Raw genomic sequence first — 19,682 nt, forward strand, 5'->3', positions numbered from 1 at the left:
GTTTCTTCCTTATATCTAATGTAAGCTTCTAATTTCTTAGTTTGAAACCATTACCCCTTGTCCTGTCACTGCAATGCCTGATAAAAGACCACTGAGACCATCAACCATGTGACTATCCATAACTGGAGAGTTGGAATCTGAGACATACTGGTGTGTGTTGAGTTTCAGAAAGTGCACCCTGAAGGCCACGATTCACTGAGTTACTTAAACCAACGCATCCAAAGCTGACATAACTAGGGAAGAACACTCTTTAATTACAGTACTAAATCTTACAGTAAAAAAACAAATCAAATGACTGAGCCTTTCTAGACAACTCATCTAGCTCACAATAACAATAATACCTTTATGGCCCCAAACTGCTGGATCCACACATTAGTTGTCTGCTACACATAGTGGGGAAAGTTGAATAGTGTACAGACAAAACACCTCAAAACTTCAAAAAATAGATATAAGATGCAAAACACCTATTAAAAACACAACTAATGTTACTTTGTATATAAGAAAACTGAATCTTGAACAAATGCCATGGTAACACCCAACAAATACGATCTATAAACATGCCCCACATTGTAACTCTCTACTGTAATGACAATGAGATATTTTCTTCCACAGTCACCCACCACGGGAATGAGAAGAAACCAGCTTGGTCAGAGGATCAGAAGGGAACTGTTTTAGTTTCACAAAGCAAACAAACAGAAACGTTGATTGCTTGGAAAGAGAGATGAGTGCTGTAAATCACATCTTCTCAAGAGATTCTCAACATGGAATTCCTGCTATTCCATCATAGTCTTTGTGGCCACATGACTGAGAGAAAACAAGTGAAAGGAAGAAGTACTTACCATGAGGACAGCACTCAAACGGTCACTTTGGATCTGCTGCACTTGGATGCAGGGTCCTGGCACTTGTAACCTTGAGCCACTGGGAACATTCCCAGCATCCCCATTTGGGATGTTGCCGTTCTCGAGCCCAAGGCCTACAGATGCCCTGTACAAGTAAGTATGAGTCAGTTTACCCATACCAGTGACCTCCAGCATGTCTGGTGGGAGGTGGGAGCCGGGAAGCATGTGCACACTGTATCGATACTTTTCATACTCATCAGCTGAGCAGCAACAGATGCTGCTGCAGCAGCCCTGGTGGTGACAAGCCCAGCAATGGCAGAGCCGTGCAATGGCAAGAAAGATGAGGAACACCGTAAAGATGAAGGAGACGCAAGCAAGAGAAACAATCAAGTAGATGTTTGTAGCATTGAGCAGCGGCGGTGGCTCCCCATTATCATCGAAGTCAGGCAGAGCCTGGGGCAGAGTGTCAGCCAGCAGGATGCCCACAGTCACCGTGGAGGAGAGCGGCGGCTCACCATGGTCCCGCACCACCACCACCACCTTGTGCTTAAGGAGGTCAGTGGAGCGCAAGGAGCGGGTGGTGCGTAGCTCACCCGAGTGTGGTGCCAAGCGGAACAGCGTGGAGTCAGAAGATTGAGCGAGGTGATAGGAGAGCCAGGCATTCTCTGCATTGTCTTCATCATCTGCCACCACTTTGGTCACAAGGTAGTCCTCGTCAGCCAGGCGGGGCACAACTTCCACTGCTACTGAGCCATTCTGGCCAATGGGGTACAGGATGGCTGGGGCATTGTCATTCTGGTCTGAGATGTAAACATTCACGGTCATGGCAGCACTCAGGGCTGGTGACCCATTGTCCTTGGCTTCCACTTGGAAATGGAAGCTTTTAAGCTGCTCAAAGTCAAAGGCACGTTTTGCATAGATGCTCCCATTGGCCAAACTCACCGACAAAAAGCTGGTCAGGGCACTGCCTGCAACTGTTGAATTCCTGAGTATGTAAGAGATCTGCCCGTTCTCCCCTATATCAAGGTCAGAGGCTGAGACCTGGTAGAGAAAAGCACCAAGTGGATTGTTCTCCTCCACAAACACATCAAATGTGTCAGCCGCAAAGACAGGGGGGTTGTCATTCACATCAGAAATCTGCACCCAAAGTGTCTGCTGAGTGGTGATGGGAGGAGATCCCAAGTCTGTGGCAGTAATGGTGATGTTGTACCCACTGATCAGCTCTCGGTCCAGGAGCCCGCTGGTGACCAGGCTGTAGTAGTTCTCCAGGGAAGGTTTTAACTGGAAGGGAAGGTTATCAGGGATCTGGCAGGTTACTTTCCCATTCTCCCCAGGGTCCTTATCCACAATACTCAGCAGAGCTATCACTGTGCCAGGAACAGCATCCTCAGGGATGGGATTGGAAAGGGATGCAATCGTTATCTCTGGGCCATGATTGTTCACATCAGTGATCTCCACCAGCAGCTTAGCTGTGCTTGACAAGGCAAATGCCCCTTTATCCCTTGCTTCAATAAGCATCTCGAGAAGAGGTCTCTGAACTGCTAAATTGCCACTGACTGTCACCTCCCCGGTGTGCGGGTGAATTAAGAACATTTGCTGTAGGTCAGCAGCTGTAGCATTGCTAAACGAATACGTGACCTCTCCATTGGGACCTTCATCCAAGTCCGTGGCATGCACTTGCACTACCAATGTGCCACTGGGGGAGTTTTCCAACACACTTGCCCTATAGACTGATTGCTCAAATTCTGGTGCATTGTCATTGGTATCCAGAACAGTCACAATGACAGGGACATCACCAGACCTTGCAGGATCTCCACCATCTTTGGCTGTAAGAACAAGTCTGTGAGTGGCTTGCTGTTCCCGGTCTAAGGCTTTCTTCAGCACCAATTCAGGATACACACTCCCATCCCCACGCGTCTGCATTTCCAAATGGAAATGTTCATCGGGGTTTAGACTATAATTCTGGACGCCGTTAGTACCTTCATCGAGATCTTGGGCATTAGGGAGTGCAAACCGTGCTCCAGGTGACAGGAACTCAGGCACACTTACATGATATTCACTTAAAGGAAAGCTAGGGGAGTTGTCATTTATATCCAGAACTTTAAATTCCATCCTATAAAGCTCTAGAGGGTTTTCTAGTACAAGTTCATAATTCAGAAGACACGTAGATTTTAGTTCACAAAGCTGCTCTCTGTCTATTGGCTCGTTAACAGATAAAACCCCCGTGCTTGCGTTTATATTAAAATATTGCTTACTTGAACCGGTGATCATGCGAAATTTCCGGGCTGAAAGCGCAGCTGCGTTTATTCCTAAATCCTTTGCTACGTTTCCGACGAACACTCCGCGCTCTGTTCCCTCAGCAATGGAATAAACCACTTGTCCCTTCGCGGTGCAGCAGATAAGGCAGAAGACCATCCAATAGACCCGCATTCTTCCTCCCCTGCTCAGCTCCCCGCAGCCCGGCTCGGCAGGAACATAATCCAATATTTCACCGACCAGCCCAAGTTCCCAGCGAGCGGGCAGCGGGGCGCACCGGCGTGCGAGGAGAGGAGAAGTTCGTTCCGGGAGCTGGAGGCGCCCCGGTCCCGCGCAGCTCCGCCGCCGCTGTGCGCGGAGAGAGGCGGCCGCTGCGCTGCGCTCCGCCGCGCTGCCCCCGCTGCTCTCTGTGCCGGGCTCCGCGGCCCCGCGCGGCTCTTACCGGGCACACGGCGGCGGCCCGCGGCGGCGGCGCCACCCAGAGGCCGCGGTGTCACCTGCGTGCCGGGGGTGGGGGCTGCGAGCCCCCCGCCGCTGCCCCTCTGCCGCCCCTTTCTCTTTTTTTTTTCCTCCTCTTCCTCTCTTTTTTTCCCCTACTCCCCTCACCCCTCTCTTTTTGCCTTTTCTCCCTCTCTCTTTTTTTTCCCCCTCCCTACAGAGACCCGTTGCTGGGAGGAGGCTCCCGCTCCCCGACTTAAAGGCATGGCTGAGTTTCCGTGAGAGACAGACGCAGCGAAGCCCCCGCTCCCTCCCCCCTTTCTGCTCCAGCCAGACGATGCGCCCGCCGCTGTCAGAGTACGGGCTGGAAGGAAAACGCATATAAGAAGTGACAGGCATCGGCTAAACATGGGTTAGCACAGTCCCAGCACGCTCCGGCTGAGAACAACATCTCCCAGAGGGGTTTTAAGAGCACGATTAAAGGAGGCAGCAGATTCTACCCTTGTTAAACTAAAAAGGGAGACGGAAAAAGAAAACAAGCCTATTTCCTGCTTACTTTTCCGCACAGAGTAAATGAACTCGGATTACAGGAGGGAAAGGTGGGTCTCTCCGATGACAGTCCCAGCCTGATCACTCGCAGCCACAGGCGAGCTCCCAGCCAACCTCCAGAGCAGGATGGGACGGCTCAGGTAGGTAGGACCGGGAGGTTGCAGCGGGAGAATTGCTCGCACAGAAGCAAAAGCTTTCTAGCGCCGGTCTTTACATTTAGGACATGCTTAGGAACTGTGCGGAGAGACAAACTGATATCACGCAGAGATAACCGCCCATGTGTGAAAATCAAAGCTGTCTGCTCCCCCAGCCCACTAAGCAGCTGAGAAAGGGCAGAATGCCTTGCAAAATACCTCCTGGAAAACCTTTCCTCAAGTGACCTTCAGCAGCAATTTACCCCCTGGCTTCTACCCTGACAATCCCCTCTGGTCTCCTCGGATTCCAGCTTCCTTCTCTGAGAGCTTATTAACATCACAAGATCCGATCGATCAAAGGCAAGAGACTGTAAACCCACAACAAGAAGAGAACTTAACCCTGCCTACATGCAGGCATGCACTGCTTCTTTATACCGTTGAGAAATGCCAGCCAAGTAAAGAGCATTTCTATGATAGGAAGTATCTGGGCCTTTAAAAAACTGGGAGCAGAGCCAGAAGATGGATATAAATTAAAGGGGGAAAAAAAATAAAATCGATAGATTTCTTTGTAAGCTCACAGCTCAGCAAAACCTCCCAGAGACGTTTCTATCCTGTCTGCACCAGAGCAAGCCCTGGTCGGCCCCAGCACGCGTATTTGCTGTTATTATGACTTTCTAACTCCAGGTGCTCCTGGGAGTGTCTGAACGTTGCATTCTCCTTCTACTGCATTGATGTACCTGTTACAGCTGCAGGGGGCTGACTGCAGGTATTGCAACATCAGTGTGCACACACCTTAATTCACACACCACATAAACGTGGCTAGGGGACCATTGCATATAATGTAAATATATACAACACCCAGTTTACCTTGGAGCTTGTTTTTTGCTCGATTGGTAACAGAAGAAATACCTCATTCCCACCCAGTCACCCTAAAAATGTCTGTTGGTGTCCCTGGGCACACACAGGTAAAACATGGCCTGCACTCACCAATCTGTGACTGAGTTGGTGATGAAGAAACCCAAGAATTTTGAGTTTAAGAGCTTTCATTGAACAGGTAAACCCACTCAACAGGACATTAAAAAAGCCACAGACACTAAGATTCTAATAACCAGCTGTAGTTATGCATGCTGCTGCCTGAAACACCTGCAGTGTTAGAATGAACTGGTTAATGAAGAAAGGCTAAATCCAGTCAAAGTAATTATACATTTGCCTCTTTCCAAGATACACTCACCTGTTGGAAGTATTTGGCAGCCTACACTGATTTTGGCTTTAATTCACTTCTTTGCTACACATTTACCATTAAAGATAAATTTCTTTGGTTTTCTGCTACATCTCTTGTCTATTGTAGAGCTGCCTAAAGCCTGACCTTAATGCTTTTAGGAGACTTGCCTCAAATTTGCCTTCCTTCTTACTGCTTTTTAAGACCTTTCATCCCTGTTTAATATTCTGGCACCTGGGCTATTCTCCTGTGCTGTGGACAGTGATGTCCCCAAGAGCCAGGCAGATTTGCTCAACAACAAACATTTCAACCTACAGCCTGGTGTAGGTGCTGGTTTTACTACCCTCCCTCCTAACAAGATTTTCATGATCTCTTATCTCAAGGGTCTCCTTCCCAGTCTTGCCCTACTTTGGTATTTGCGCATCAGTCTTAGTATTTACAAAGAACGTGGAAACATCAACTATTACTTTAAACCTCTCATCCTTGATCTCACGTTTGCCTTCAACTAATGGAAAAGCCCAAATTGAGATGTAAAGGTACTCACCCTGTAAAGAGTCAGTGATGCCTGTCCTATAGCTCTGGGTAGCTTATGATGAAATAAATATTTATTGTACTTCCTCTTCAAAAGCCTTCAATATTAAGACACCCGAGAGAAGACCTAATTGCTTAACTGAAGACCAGAGCATCATGAATAACAAATAGCAGACAGCCGCCCAGGTTGAAACTTTGAAACAAAGTCATAAGCATCTCCAATAGCAAAATCTAACTGATCATAGAGATTTACTATAAAAAAGAGGAACACTGATAATGAACATCATGAAAACTGTTCAATCAAGACTGAATAAGATATCACCAATAGATTAAATGTAAACTTTTTCACATGGGTTTTCCTTTAGCAGACAAGTTCTTTCACTGATTCATTTGGAAGGTTTATTTAAAGGCATGTCTCACTGGAACGGGCTCCTCAGGGCAGTAGTATCTGTATCCAAACTACAGGAGCTCAAGAAGTCTTTGGACAGCTGTTTCAGATATAGGGTCTGGTTTTGGGACAGTCCTGAGAGGAGCCAGGAGCTGGACTCTGTGATCCTTGTGAGTCCCTTCTATAACCCATCACATTCTATGACCTCGAAACAGATCTGTTACCTTCCCTCGACTGCTGAGCGATCTAAATCTCCCCCAAATGCCACTTTCTGCCACCCGAAGCCACATCCCCTCCATCACCTCCCGTCCCCTTCGCGTTCCCTCTCCCTGCTGGCGGCCGCAGCGCTGCATTTACCACGCCCCACAGCGCCGAGATTGCCTTCTGTTCTCTTCGTCCCGCCCCGTCTTGTATATTCAGCCAATCACCCTTATTTCCCAGCCAGAAGACGTCATTAGTCCAGACGTGCTCGTTGGACTTATGATTATGGTAGCGGCCAGAAGAAACCGTTAAGCGAGCAAGGACAAAAAATAAAGGTGAGTACTTAAACTGGGTTATCTCGGGGATAACCGCACTCGTTGTTCGACGCGTGTTGGAACAGCATCATCTACGTCAACGACAACTGCAATGCACCCAAGATCGTGCAGATGCAGAGCGATGCCTTCGGGGGATTTCTACAGCGTACAAACACGTCCCATCCTACTCGATACGTAAGGAAATACCGGGGGTGCCCGCGGGCCCCTCTGGAGTGTGAGCACAGCTCACACAGACCGGAGCCTGAAGCCGGGTGCTTCTAAGAACCGAACCCGAACTGCCGCCTCCCCCCGCCCAGCTGCCCTGGTCTGCTTTTGTCGCCGCAGAGCTTCGGCGACACGTGAGCCAACCTTAGGGAAGCCACGGGAGCTCACAACTGCTCCGTGGGCACGGCGGGAGCGGAAAGTGCTAAAATAAGCCGTGGAAAATAATCTCCTGCGGAGAGGACGTCGGATTTCAGCAAACTGCGAAAACTCTGATTTCCCACATCCTCGTTGTCCCCATCAAGCTACAGAAACAAAGACACGACGCTACATCGCAGGAGACAGCTGCCATCTACAGGAGGGCAGAAGCTGCTTCGGTTACAGCAGCCAGCGACCACCGCGTCCAGAGGAGGACAAGAGAGCGGCGTGGTTCTGCCCCGCGTGCAGCCGAACAGCTCCGAGCTCCCACAGCCGGGCTGGGTCGCCAAGCCCCCGGCTCCAAGCTCTGCTTTAGCTGCTTCCTACGCCTCAGAGCGCCGCTATTCGTCAGCGCCACTTTCCAGCAGCCTGAGCTTGCCAAGCTGCCAGCGTTTATTGCTGGGTATTCTCGCATGTTCTGCTGACTCCTTCCCATGGGAAATAAAAGCCTCCACGTGGTTTGGTTCTGATTGCTGTATATTTCTAAACGAACTATCGCGTTCTTTCCTGCCGCTGTACGACTACGGCAAAATCACATTCAGGTTTGCGATTCGTGATTGCAGTCAGTTACCGAGAGAAACAACACGGAAGGGAAAGCCCACCCCGTCCCAAAGCGTTTGGCAAGGAAAGACTCATCTCCCTTCATACAGCAAAGGGAAATGAGCTACTTGATACGTTCACTTCTACACCATTGATCTAATAAACTTAAAGCAGAAAATCTCCTCTAGGAGATGACGGTTTGCTTTTCCTGCTTCGTATCACATCCTTGTGAATTAAGAGAAGAAAATGACAGACCTGCAGCTCTGGAAGAAGCCTTGCTCACAAATGAGGGCAGCTCCTGCCTAATCAAGAGGTAATTACCCGCAGTATTGATACGGATCAGCTGCGGGCTGAGATAAGAGGCGTACAAACACAATCCCCGTCTCATTTGCATAAAGAACAGGACGCTTTTACTAAGGGATCTAAAACAGATGCAGGAAGGAAACCGAATAAGGATTTTATTGTTTCAGTTCAGCGGGAAATGTCCGTCTCAGCTCATTAGAAGCAATCAAAGAACCCCCCCAGCCATGACGTTCTCAGCTTTCTTTACCGCATTTCTGTAGCCCCAGAAGCAGCATCCCTGACACATCACCAGCCATCGGAGAGCTTCCTTTTTCAGACCACAACTGCCGTGTAAATCACTTCTAGAAGGAAGCCAGAAAATCGGCTTCGAAGAACAACGCGAAGAGAATTAGCCACATCTACACCTCCAGCGAACGGAATGCAGTGAGAAAGGTACTCGTTGTTCTGACTAACTCGACAACCCGACAGACGCTGTTTTCACACCAAAACGAGAATGAAAGCAGCGTGAAGAGATCTTTGTGTTTTTCCGCAAAAGGCACATCCATTTTCTAACAACCACGTAACTTGAAGCATGACCCTGACACTTTATCACAGAGAACGTTCTGCAGCTGGACAGAATAGAGAAAAGAGTCGACCAAGGCCGCCAGTGCGTATCTGTATAGGTGGTAAATATACAGATGGTAGCAAAGACGGTAGTAAGTGTACAGAGGTTATAAGCAAGAAAGAAACTCACCAGTGGTGATGCCTTCACTGACGAAGTTCGGGCAGTCTTCACTGAAGAGCGATCTCCAAGAGATGCTGCTTCAGTGAGGGTCAGCCCTTAAATGAGGTCTCAGAGGAGGTGGAGTCGAGCTCCAGCCCTCCCGGGAGCACAGCTCCATTACTCTCACCTGTGCTCCCGCAGCTGACCCCACACTTGCCTCAGCTGATTAATCAGAGGTTCAGGCTGTGATTACCAATCTCCCATACAGTACCCAAAATGAGCTCATTTAGCAACAATAGTCAAACCACCCAGTAAATAAACAAACACTCTCCAAATGAGGAAATGAAGGACTATTAAAACCTACTCTACAGATGAATCTGTATGAACAGCTTTTTCAGATGCACGGGAGAAAAAAAAAAAAAGAGTAGTTTGCATTTCAAAATCATCAGATTATTAAATACAATATGAAAAAATGCTTCTTTCCCCTTCCCCTCTTGATACGTAGCAACTTTTGACGTTACATTACATAGCGTGATTCAGAGGTGGATGGCACAGAAGGTTACAAGGCTTAGGGAACCCAACCAGGCGTGGGGTCCAAGGCACAGCAGGAAACACGCCCCTCCAACAGGTCTCCCCACTATCGATAACTATCGTTGTCTCGTTCACCCTACTATTCAGCGAGCATCCGGAGGAAGACCATGATACATCACAGCGCAGCCGTGAATTTTACTTCTTCAAATCACACCCCCTATTTGTCAGTCCTTGCAGTTCAGCTTCCAACCGTTAGAGAAACCAACAGCTCAGTGAACTCCTCGTTCAGCAAAAACAATAACGAGCAACAGAACGTATGAACACTACATTTATATGAAAAAAATCAAACAATAAATAACAAAATGAGAAATGCAGACGACTTAAGTGCAATGACTTCAAGAAGTCCGACCAAAATAAAACGCTTCCATGAACAGAAAAAAAATAAAAGAGCGGTAAGAAGACGCAAAAAACTCACCGTGCCTGACGAATATGGAGACAGCGAGGGGCCCTTCCCGAGAGAACCGTTCTCAGGCGCGGGGCCGGGCGGCGGCGGGCAGTTGGGGCTGAAGACCATCAGGTCGCTCTTGCCCGCGCCGTCCGTGGCCACGCACAGGCTCCGGCTCTGGCGCTGCGAGTACGACCAGCTGCCCACCTCGCTGGCGCACACCAGCGTCGCCGGCCCGGGCCCCGACAGCACGGCCGCCCGCGGCGCCCAGCGCCCGGCCCCGTACAGCACCACCGCCAGCACCAACAGGCTCGACACCGCGCAGATGGCCACCACCAGCCACACGTTCGTCGCCGCCGCCGCCGCCGCCGCCCCCGCCGGGCCGCCCTCCGCCGGACGCGGCCCCGCCCCCGCCGACACCGCCCCCGTCCCCACCGCCGACACCGCCGCCTCGGCGCCCTCCACCAGCGACACGCTCAGCGTGGCCGTGGCCGAGCGCGGCGGCTCCCCGTGGTCCCGCACCACGATCAGCAGCCTCTGCCGCGGGCCGTCCGCCTCCTCCAGCGCCCGCGCCGTGCTCACCTCGCCGCTGTACAGCCCCACGCGGAACGGGCCGTCGCCCCGCGGCTCGCGCAGCTCGTAGCGCAGCCACGCGTTGTAGCCCGAGTCCGCGTCCACCGCGCGGATCTTCGCCACCACCTGCCCCGCCGGAGCACCCCACGACGCCCGCGCCCACAGCGACCACGAGCCCGGAGAACCGAGAGAACCCGACGAACCCGACGAGCCCGACGGCAGCGACCCCGGCTCCGCCGCCTCGGCCGCAGCCCAGGGCCCCGGCCCGCCGCCCGCAGGAGGCAGCAGCGCCGGCGCGTTGTCGTTCTCGTCCACCACGAACAGCTGCACCGTGGCGTTGCCGCACAGCGGCGGCTCCCCCGCGTCCACCGCCCGCACCTCGAACTGCAGCACCTGCAGCTCCTCGTAGTCCAGCGGACGCAGCGCCCGCACGCGCCCGCTCTCCGCGTCCACCGACACGTAGCTCGACGCCGGACGCCAGCCCGAGCCCGAGCCCGCGCCCATCCCCGCGCCGCCCTCCGCCACCGAGTAGCTCACGCGCCCGTTGCCCGCCTCGTCCGGGTCCCGCGCCCACAGCCGCGCCAGCTCCGCGCCCGCCGCGTTGTTCTCCCGCGCCAGCACCGTGTACACGGCCTGCGAGAACGCCGGCGCGTTGTCGTTCACGTCCGACACCGGCACCCGCAGCCCGCGCCTGGCGCGCAGCGGCGGCGCCCCGCCGTCCTCCGCCCGCACCTCCACCTCGTACTCCGACACCCGCTCCCGGTCCAGCGCCTCCCGCAGCACCAGCGAGTACGAGCCCGCGAACGTCGACACCAGCCCGAACGGCGACGCCGGACGCACCGAGCAGCGCACCCGCCCGTTCGGACCCGAGTCCCGGTCCGACACGCTCAGCAGCGCCACCACCGTCCCCAGCGCCGCGTCCTCGGACACCGGCACCGACAGCGACGTCACCCACACCTCGGGAGCGTTGTCGTTCACGTCCAGAACCTCCAGCAACACTCTGCAGTGACCCGACAACGGAGGCGTCCCTTTATCTCCCGCCTCTATCTCCAGGTCATACGACTGAACATCCTCGAAGTCCAGCTGTCCCGCTGTTCTCAGTTCTCCTGAGATTCTATCAATTACGAATAATTCCTTCAGTTTCTCAGCAGTGGTCTCGCTAAAGTCATAGTAGATTTCCCCATTAACCCCCTCGTCTTTGTCCGTCGCTGTTAGCTGCAGAAATACAGTTCCCGGAGTGGCATCTTCTGCCAGCTGCACTTTATACACCGACTGGTTGAACTGCGGCGCGTTGTCGTTCGCATCCAGCACCGAGATCAACAGCTGCACCGTGCCCGTCAGCGCCGGCCTGCCACCGTCAGTCGCCGTCAGCAACAAGCGGTGCTGTGATACCGACTCCCGGTCCAGAGGATGAGTTAACACCAGGGCAATGGAAACTTTGTTTTTGTCGATAGATTTCACATCCAGCGCGAAGTGTTCAGAGGGGCTCAGTGTGTAGGAGAGCTGCGCGTTTGTTCCGATATCCGCATCCGACGCGCCCTCCAGAGGAAACCGTGAACCAAGAGGGGAGTTCTCCCATATGCTGATGTTTTTGGCTGCGGCGGGGAAGCGCGGCGCATTGTCGTTGATGTCGGTGACCTCCACCTCCACGTGGAAGACGCGCAGCGGCCGGTCCAGCAGCACCTCCAGGCGCAGGGCGCACGGCGCGCTCTTCCCGCACAGCTCCTCCCGGTCCAGCCGCGAGCTCACCACCAGCGCCCCGCTCGCCCCGCTCACCTCCACCATCGCCCGCCGGCCCCGCGACACCACACGCAGCCGCCGCGCCTCCGCCTCGCCCGCCTCCAGGCCCAGGTCCTGCCACAGCCGCCCCACCACCGTGCCGGCCTCGGCTTCCTCCGGCACCGAGTAGCGCACCTGCCCGCCGCCCAGCGCCCAGGCCGCCTGCAGCACCAGCACCAAGGCCCCCCAGCTCCAACGCGCCGCTCCCACGCCGACCATCGCCCTCACCGCCGCTCCGCTCCTTCTCCACGCCCCGCACCTCCCCACCTGCCCGCTCCGATCCCTCTGACCGAGCTCGCCGACACGATCCTTCCTCACGGCACCTCAGCGCCTCCTCCTCCTCCCCGCCGCTCGCTCTCGCTCTGCCGCCTTTCACAGCACCACCGGAAGGTCTTCCCCTCCCTTTCCCCGATCGCATCGCCCGTTCCTTAGCTCAGAGCGGCATCATGTGGCTCCATACAGGAATTGCTCCTCTGTTTCTGCACATCTTGCCGGATTCGCTTCTTCTTTGCAATTTTCCATTTCTTTTGCTTCAGCTCTCCTTAAGATAGAGTCATACGTGCTTTTACAGTAATTTTCACTGTACTCGTTAAGTAGTAGTTGAAACTACTCAGTTGCAATGAGACACTGATTAATCTTTTCCTGTTGTCTTCCACATGTAATGACGATGCCATGAAATGTACTGCACCCATAGTCTTGTTAGTGGGACAGTTTCTACTGTGATCTCTGTCAGAAACCTTGTGGTTTAACCCAAGTGTTTCCAAAAACATGCTCGGCCTTCTGTATATTTCTTACAGCGAAGTAAATCTAAATGTTGCTTGCAGACAACACCCAGCTAATGGAGACTTCAGTTGCTGTGTGCATCTCTCCTACGATGATTGAAGGCAGAGAGGTTGCTGAGAGGAAACTGGGTTGCAAGGTGAGAGCTACATGTTGGTCTTCCATTCATCCTGCACTTCCCTGCAGGTGGGAGCTGTGGGAGGATGTGCACAGGAGCCTTCATATTAGCAAGATGCTTCTTTGAGATGAGAAAGGAAATGTGAGATTTTCCTCTTCTATGGGTATCTGTGTTCACCATCTGTGACCAATATCTGCTGCATGCACATCATCAGGGCTGGATACTGGGATTGTTCTCCTCTTCCTCAACTCAAAGTTGGCTGAGTGGTTAAAGATGCAGGGCAAAACTGGCCACATGTCTACACAGCTCTTGTCTGACCCCCTTTGTACTCAACTCCATCTGCCCCATACTCTGGCATCTGCCAGCAACTCGCAACCATCTTATGATGCCCAACGTGACCCTTCAGCACTGAACAATCTTGGGCCTCTTGATCTCGTTGCTTTCATGCTCTAACATATTGATGGTTCATGTGGAAATCCACTGCTGAAGGAAATAAGGCTTCCTGAGCACAGCAATGATGTCTTCAGTACAGATTCCTAAGAATTCATTGATTGGTTTGGTTTCCGCCATCTGTGCTTACCTGGTGTAAGGTCATAACGCAAAGATGAACTCTTCTTCCTCCTGCATCCTTGTATGTTATTTGCATTAGCATACACAAGATTACCAGAAGACTCCAAACCAACAGGCAATATCCTGGCAACATTCAGTCCATTCAATAAAGAGACCACATCTAAACAAACAAACACCCCCCGCCACCCAAAACAGCTATCTATCACTCCTGTACTCTTTTAACACAAATAACTTACCTGTACTCTTTGTAGCTGTTTGTTTAGAACAAAAAACAGACTGTCACTGCATATAGTGCTCTCTGGCACACATCTATCAGAAAGGAAGGAAGAGGGAGACCTGAGAGCTAATGACTTTCACTCAGTGACTACCTGAGCTCACTAGAATAGAAAGTCAGGCCCCACACTCATGGGCAACTGCCTAAGGATCTGAAATCTGACAGCAGCCAGAACTCAACACACTACATTTCATCCAACAAATATATTTCCAAAGCAATGGAGTAGGATGTTTTCATAACTGGAGAGAAGGATGATATAAGTTCCCATTGCACATCATTGAAGAACAAGACATGCAAATATCTTGAATACAGACAGCATTTCTTCCACTGCCAGGGAAGAACAGCAGCAGAGGGAAGATTATGGGGAGGTTCAATGAAGTCATCCAGAACAACCAATACTGGGAAAAACTCCTTGCTTGATCAACAACATATCGATCTGGAGAGATCAATAAGACATCATTTCTCATAGTAACACCTTACAGCTGAATTTCTCGAGGTTATCATAGGATCCAGGCCAGGAAGCTCTGTGTGGTTGGCCTTCTCTAAAGGTTTCTACTGACAGCCCCTAACCTGTGCCTTGCAAACACCTTCTCCAGCTCAGTCAGCATTTTCCAACTCTTGTCCAGTGACACAATTTATTTTCTAAACGTCTCTGTGTCCCTCAGACAAGACTCTTCCCTGCTAAGGAAACCAAGAATGAATGTCCAGGCCCAACTCAGAGCTGCTCACAGGACTGCAAACATGAAATTTGATCCACCCCACCAACTCAATCCAACTGTATGTCCCACACTCAATATGATCCAAAGCTGAGCAGATCTTCACTTTCCCTCCAGAACATCAATAATAGCTGAGCTGAAGCAGAGCTACATAGTGCCTGCCAGGCTCTTACCCACCTCAGGAACACTAAATTCTTTGAACCATCTCAACGATCTCAGATGGCAATGCTACCAGCCTCTATACCAGAGTCATTAGATATTCTCTCTTTAGAATGATCACAGCTCTGATCCCAGCTGGCACACATTATTCTTTGAGCATGTAAGGTCACACCCATCTCCCCTCATCTCTTCAGATATCCTTCTGAGCAGGAGCACCATCATGGAAATATCCACAGCTGTTGCAGCTGCTGCACGTTCCCACCATGACACAGAGGGGAAACTGGGGTATTACCCTCCCACAACAGCTTTCCATACACGGGAGGAAAAATGATCATCATAAAATAATCAGCACTCTGCATCTCACATCCCATTACCAGCACGTCTCTTGCACCAGGCAGCTACCAGAGGAAGGGAACACCTCTGCTGGGAGAAACTGTTAGCCCAATTGGTACCAAAAGCTCATCATAAGGCATAGAGAAAAATCGCACTATTTTAATCAGCACTCACAGCAGACAAGAAAGATTAGTTACCATAGGATATGTGGAACTGGCATGGCCAGATCCCCTGATGTCATCTCCAAACACAATGCCTTGTCCAATACAGAAAACTTCTCTCATTCATGCATCTCCCACATGGTAGTGTTCTACAGCTCTGTATTACAAAGCATATTATTATCATAAATGGAAAGGGAAAATGTAACATGCTGTGTGCTGTGTCTTCTGTAGGAACATCTTGAAGGTACTAAAGATACTGAAGAAATCTGTATTTCCTCAAAGGTTGTACAAAAAAAACCCACCCAGATGTCATTGGTCAACACATTTTATGCCTCTTTCTGAGAAGGATCAATGGAAAGAACACCACAGCTTCTGAGCAGAAACACTTGGTGAACATCAGCATAGTTAGTAGACAGCAGAGATGTGGTGAGCAGAGAACAGCAAGAGAAGGAAGAAAAGCATCACCTTCAGAGAAGACCAATAGGATGATCAAATTCCGCTACAGCTTCTACTTGAACAGCTCAGAGAAGCAGCAGTGAAAGACCAGATTACACATCACTTCAAAAACAGGCCTACAATGCAGAATAATTCTAGGAAGGAAAATCAAGTACACATACAAAACCAAAACCCCCCATAGCAGCTGGCACACTATGGAACAACAGGACAGGGAGGGTGTTGAACTGCCACCTTTGGAGATAATCAGACCTTGAAAAGTTGAGGCCACCGACACCCTCACCTACCTCAAATGTGACTTTGCATTCAAGGGCAAAAAGTCCACATCACCATGTAGTTCATTAGTGCCATTCCCCCACCCATTTTGCAGGGACTGCAGAAGTGTTGAGGTAGGTTCAACAATTCCCAGAGGAGTGAGAAGGACTCAAGACTAACACAGCAGCTAAATTCATAACAACAAAAGGCATTTCAGGCATTTCCACACCATGTATTGTATCAAGACTTCCAGCCTGCATTTCTTACAGCCTGCTGGTAACTTTAATTTCCCATTCCAAACATAGACACAGAAGATAAGCAGACATCCCTCATTCTTGCCTTATGGCACACCCCATGGCCTGCCCAATTACTTCCTTTTCCTCAAGAAGTTCCCCCGGGGTCACCCTTCACAGGAGGAACCAGACAGGCCCCACTCAGTGCCATTTCCACTTCCCATTCCACCAGATGCCTCAACTTGTATTTCCCAACCCTAATTTGGCTTTTGATTTCACAAAGCTTTTCCATCAATGACAGCAGCAAACCTGATGAAACCAGAAGAACAGTGTAACACACACAGTGCTTGGAAAACACCCTGATAAAAATAATTCAAGCTTCACAATGACTCCACAAATGCATAAGGAAATATTACAAGGATGCAAAAAAAAGAATTTATAAAGTTCATGACCAAGGCATTGCTATGACTCAAATTGACTGAATACATGTATTTCCTGGGTTCTTTTCCACCTTCTGTTTTAGCTTTTGAATAGACGGGGACATGAAGTAGGAAGAGAAGCAACAATAGGGAAGAGAGCAAAGGAAAACAAAGAAAAGGAAAGCAAACAGCAAGAAAGAAAGAAAGAAAGAAAGAAAGAAAGAAGGGAAGAAGAAAAGAAGGAATGGGAGAACAGCCCATGACATGCACTGACCGTGTCGAGCAGCGAGGGCGTCTCCTGCGGCGTGTCCTTGGGCGCGGGGCCGGGCGGCGGCGGGCAGTTGGGGCTGAAGACCATCAGGTCGCTCTTGCCCGCGCCGTCCGTGGCCACGCACAGGCTCCGGCTCTGGCGCTGCGAGTACGACCAGCTGCCCACCTCGCTGGCGCACACCAGCGTCGCCGGCCCGGGCCCCGACAGCACGGCCGCCCGCGGCGCCCAGCGCCCGGCCCCGTACAGCACCACCGCCAGCACCAACAGGCTCGACACCGCGCAGATGGCCACCACCAGCCACACGTTCGTCGCCGCCCCCGCCGGGCCGCCCTCCGCCGGACGCGGCCCCGCCCCCGCCGACACCGCCCCCGTCCCCACCGCCGACACCGCCGCCTCGGCGCCCTCCACCAGCGACACGCTCAGCGTGGCCGTGGCCGAGCGCGGCGGCTCCCCGTGGTCCCGCACCACGATCAGCAGCCTCTGCCGCGGGCCGTCCGCCTCCTCCAGCGCCCGCGCCGTGCTCACCTCGCCGCTGTACAGCCCCACGCGGAACGGGCCGTCGCCCCGCGGCTCGCGCAGCTCGTAGCGCAGCCACGCGTTGTAGCCCGAGTCCGCGTCCACCGCGCGGATCTTCGCCACCACCTGCCCCGCCGGAGCACCCCACGACGCCCGCGCCCACAGCGACCACGACGACGAGCCCGGAGAACCCGGAGAACTCGACGAGCCCGACGAGCCCGACGGCAGCGACCCCGGCTCCGCCGCCTCGGCCGCAGCCCAGGGCCCCGGCCCGCCGCCCGCAGGAGGCAGCAGCGCCGGCGCGTTGTCGTTCTCGTCCACCACGAACAGCTGCACCGTGGCGTTGCCGCACAGCGGCGGCTCCCCCGCGTCCACCGCCCGCACCTCGAACTGCAGCACCTGCAGCTCCTCGTAGTCCAGCGGACGCAGCGCCCGCACGCGCCCGCTCTCCGCGTCCACCGACACGTAGCTCGACGCCGGACGCCAGCCCGAGCCCGAGCCCGCGCCGCCCTCCGCCACCGAGTAGCTCACGCGCCCGTTGCCCGCCTCGTCCGGGTCCCGCGCCCACAGCCGCGCCAGCTCCGCGCCCGCCGCGTTGTTCTCCCGCGCCAGCACCGTGTACACGGCCTGCGAGAACGCCGGCGCGTTGTCGTTCACGTCCGACACCGGCACCCGCAGCCCGCGCCTGGCGCGCAGCGGCGGCGCCCCGCCGTCCTCCGCCCGCACCTCCACCTCGTACTCCGACACCCGCTCCCGGTCCAGCGCCTCCCGCAGCACCAGCGAGTACGAGCCCGCGAACGTCGACACCAGCCCGAACGGCGACGCCGGACGCACCGAGCAGCGCACCCGCCCGTTCGGACCCGAGTCCCGGTCCGACACGCTCAGCAGCGCCACCACCGTCCCCAGCGCCGCGTCCTCGGACACCGGCACCGACAGCGACGTCACCCACACCTCGGGAGCGTTGTCGTTCACGTCCAGCACCTCCAGCAACAGTTTGCAGTGTCCGGACAATGGAGGAGTCCCCTTATCTCTCGCCTCAATGCGAAAATCAAACATACTGACTTCTTCGAAATCCAAAGGACCCGTCAGTCTGATCTCCCCCGTCTGTGGATGGACAGAAATTAAATCTTTTCCACTGACTGGAATAAAGTTGGTGGCACTGTAGGTCACTTCGCTATTAATTCCCTCGTCCGGGTCCGTGGCTGCCACCCGCCACACTAATATCCCCTCTGACGCATCCTCAGGTAGCTGCACTTTATACACCGACTGGTTGAACTGCGGCGCGTTGTCGTTCGCATCCAGCACCGAGATCAGCAGCTGCACCGTGCCCGTCAGCGCCGGCCTGCCACCGTCAGTCGCCGTCAGCACCAAGCGGTGCTCTGATACCGACTCGCGGTCCAGAGGTCTCGTCAGCACAAGATCAGGTATTATATCTCGATCATCCGCTTTTTCTGGTTCCAGACGAAAGTGCTCGGAGGGACTCAGTGTGTAGGAGAGCTGCGCGTTCGATCCGATATCCGCATCCGACGCGCCCTCCAGTGGGAAGCGTGAACCGGGAGGGGAGTTCTCAGAAATGCTGATGTTCTTGGCTGCGGCGGGGAAGCGCGGCGCATTGTCGTTGATGTCGGTGACCTCCACCTCCACGTGGAAGACGCGCAGCGGCCGGTCCAGCAGCACCTCCAGGCGCAGGGCGCACGGCGCGCTCTTCCCGCACAGCTCCTCCCGGTCCAGCCGCGAGCTCACCACCAGCGCCCCGCTCGCCCCGCTCACCTCCACCATCGCCCGCCGGCCCCGCGACACCACACGCAGCCGCCGCGCCTCCGCCTCGCCCGCCTCCAGGCCCAGGTCCTGCCACAGCCGCCCCACCACCGTGCCGGCCTCGGCTTCCTCCGGCACCGAGTAGCGCACCTGCCCGCCGCCCAGCGCCCAGGCCGCCTGCAGCACCAGCACCAAGGCCCCCCAGCTCCAACGCGCCGCTCCTACGCCGACCATCGCCCTCACCGCCGCTCCGCTCCTTCTCCACGCCCCGCACCTCCCCACCTGCCCGCTCCGATCCCTCTGACCGAGCTCGCCGACACGATCCTTCCTCACGGCACCTCAGCGCCTCCTCCTCCTCCCCGCCGCTCGCTCTCGCTCTGCCGCCTTTCACAGCACCACCGGAAGGTCTTCCCCTCCCTTTCCCCGATCGCATCGCCCGTTCCTTAGCTCAGAGCGGCATCATGTGGCTCCATACAGGAATTGCCACTCATGCTTCTCATCGT

General features: G+C 53.6%; 2 protein-coding genes across 3 annotated transcripts in view; both read right to left on the reverse strand.

Moving 5' to 3' along the window:
- LOC107320367 (protocadherin alpha-C2-like) overlaps window positions 1–12,416 on the reverse strand; it is a 63,634-nt gene extending 51,218 nt beyond the window's left edge. Inside the window, exon 1 of one of the 2 annotated variants that reach the window (XM_085519327.1) lies at window positions 9,842–12,416. In XM_085519327.1, the coding sequence (XP_085375453.1) occupies window positions 9,842–12,382 (2,541 nt within the window). In that variant the 5' untranslated portion in view covers window positions 12,383–12,416. Of the gene's footprint in view, window positions 1–839; window positions 9,789–9,841 lie in introns of those variants that run through there. The other variant, XM_085519328.1, reaches the window with a different exon arrangement.
- Window positions 12,417–12,591: 175 nt separating this feature from the next.
- Window positions 12,592–19,413, reverse strand: LOC107320270 (protocadherin alpha-5-like). The gene is made up of 5 exons (XM_085518993.1): window positions 16,909–19,413; window positions 16,015–16,100; window positions 13,868–13,882; window positions 13,642–13,754; window positions 12,592–12,704 (listed from the first exon to the last, which is right to left on the reverse strand). The coding sequence occupies exons 1-5, from the start codon at window positions 19,411–19,413 to the stop codon at window positions 12,592–12,594; spliced, it is 2,832 nt and encodes a 943-aa protein (XP_085375119.1).
- Between the last annotated feature and the right edge of the window lie 269 nt (window positions 19,414–19,682).

The sequence above is a fragment of the Coturnix japonica genome, chromosome 18 (genome assembly GCF_054131305.1).
Source record: "Coturnix japonica strain WE chromosome 18, WE-NBRP24, whole genome shotgun sequence".
In the NCBI taxonomy this organism is placed as follows: Eukaryota; Metazoa; Chordata; class Aves; order Galliformes; family Phasianidae; genus Coturnix; species Coturnix japonica.

Excerpts from the sequence above, each read along its gene's own strand:
- LOC107320270 (XM_085518993.1), bottom strand. The coding sequence starts at position 19,413 with ATGGTCGGCGTAGGAGCGGCGCGTTGGAGCTGGGGGGCCTTGGTGCTG. Across the intron at positions 16,101-16,908 it reads CGCCCTCGCTGCTCGACACG|TCCCTGCAAAATGGGTGGGG; the intron begins GTCAGTGCATGT and ends ACACTTCTGCAG. Across the intron at positions 12,705-13,641 it reads GCGTTATGACCTTACACCAG|GAGAGCTGAAGCAAAAGAAA; the intron begins GTAAGCACAGAT and ends CTCTATCTTAAG.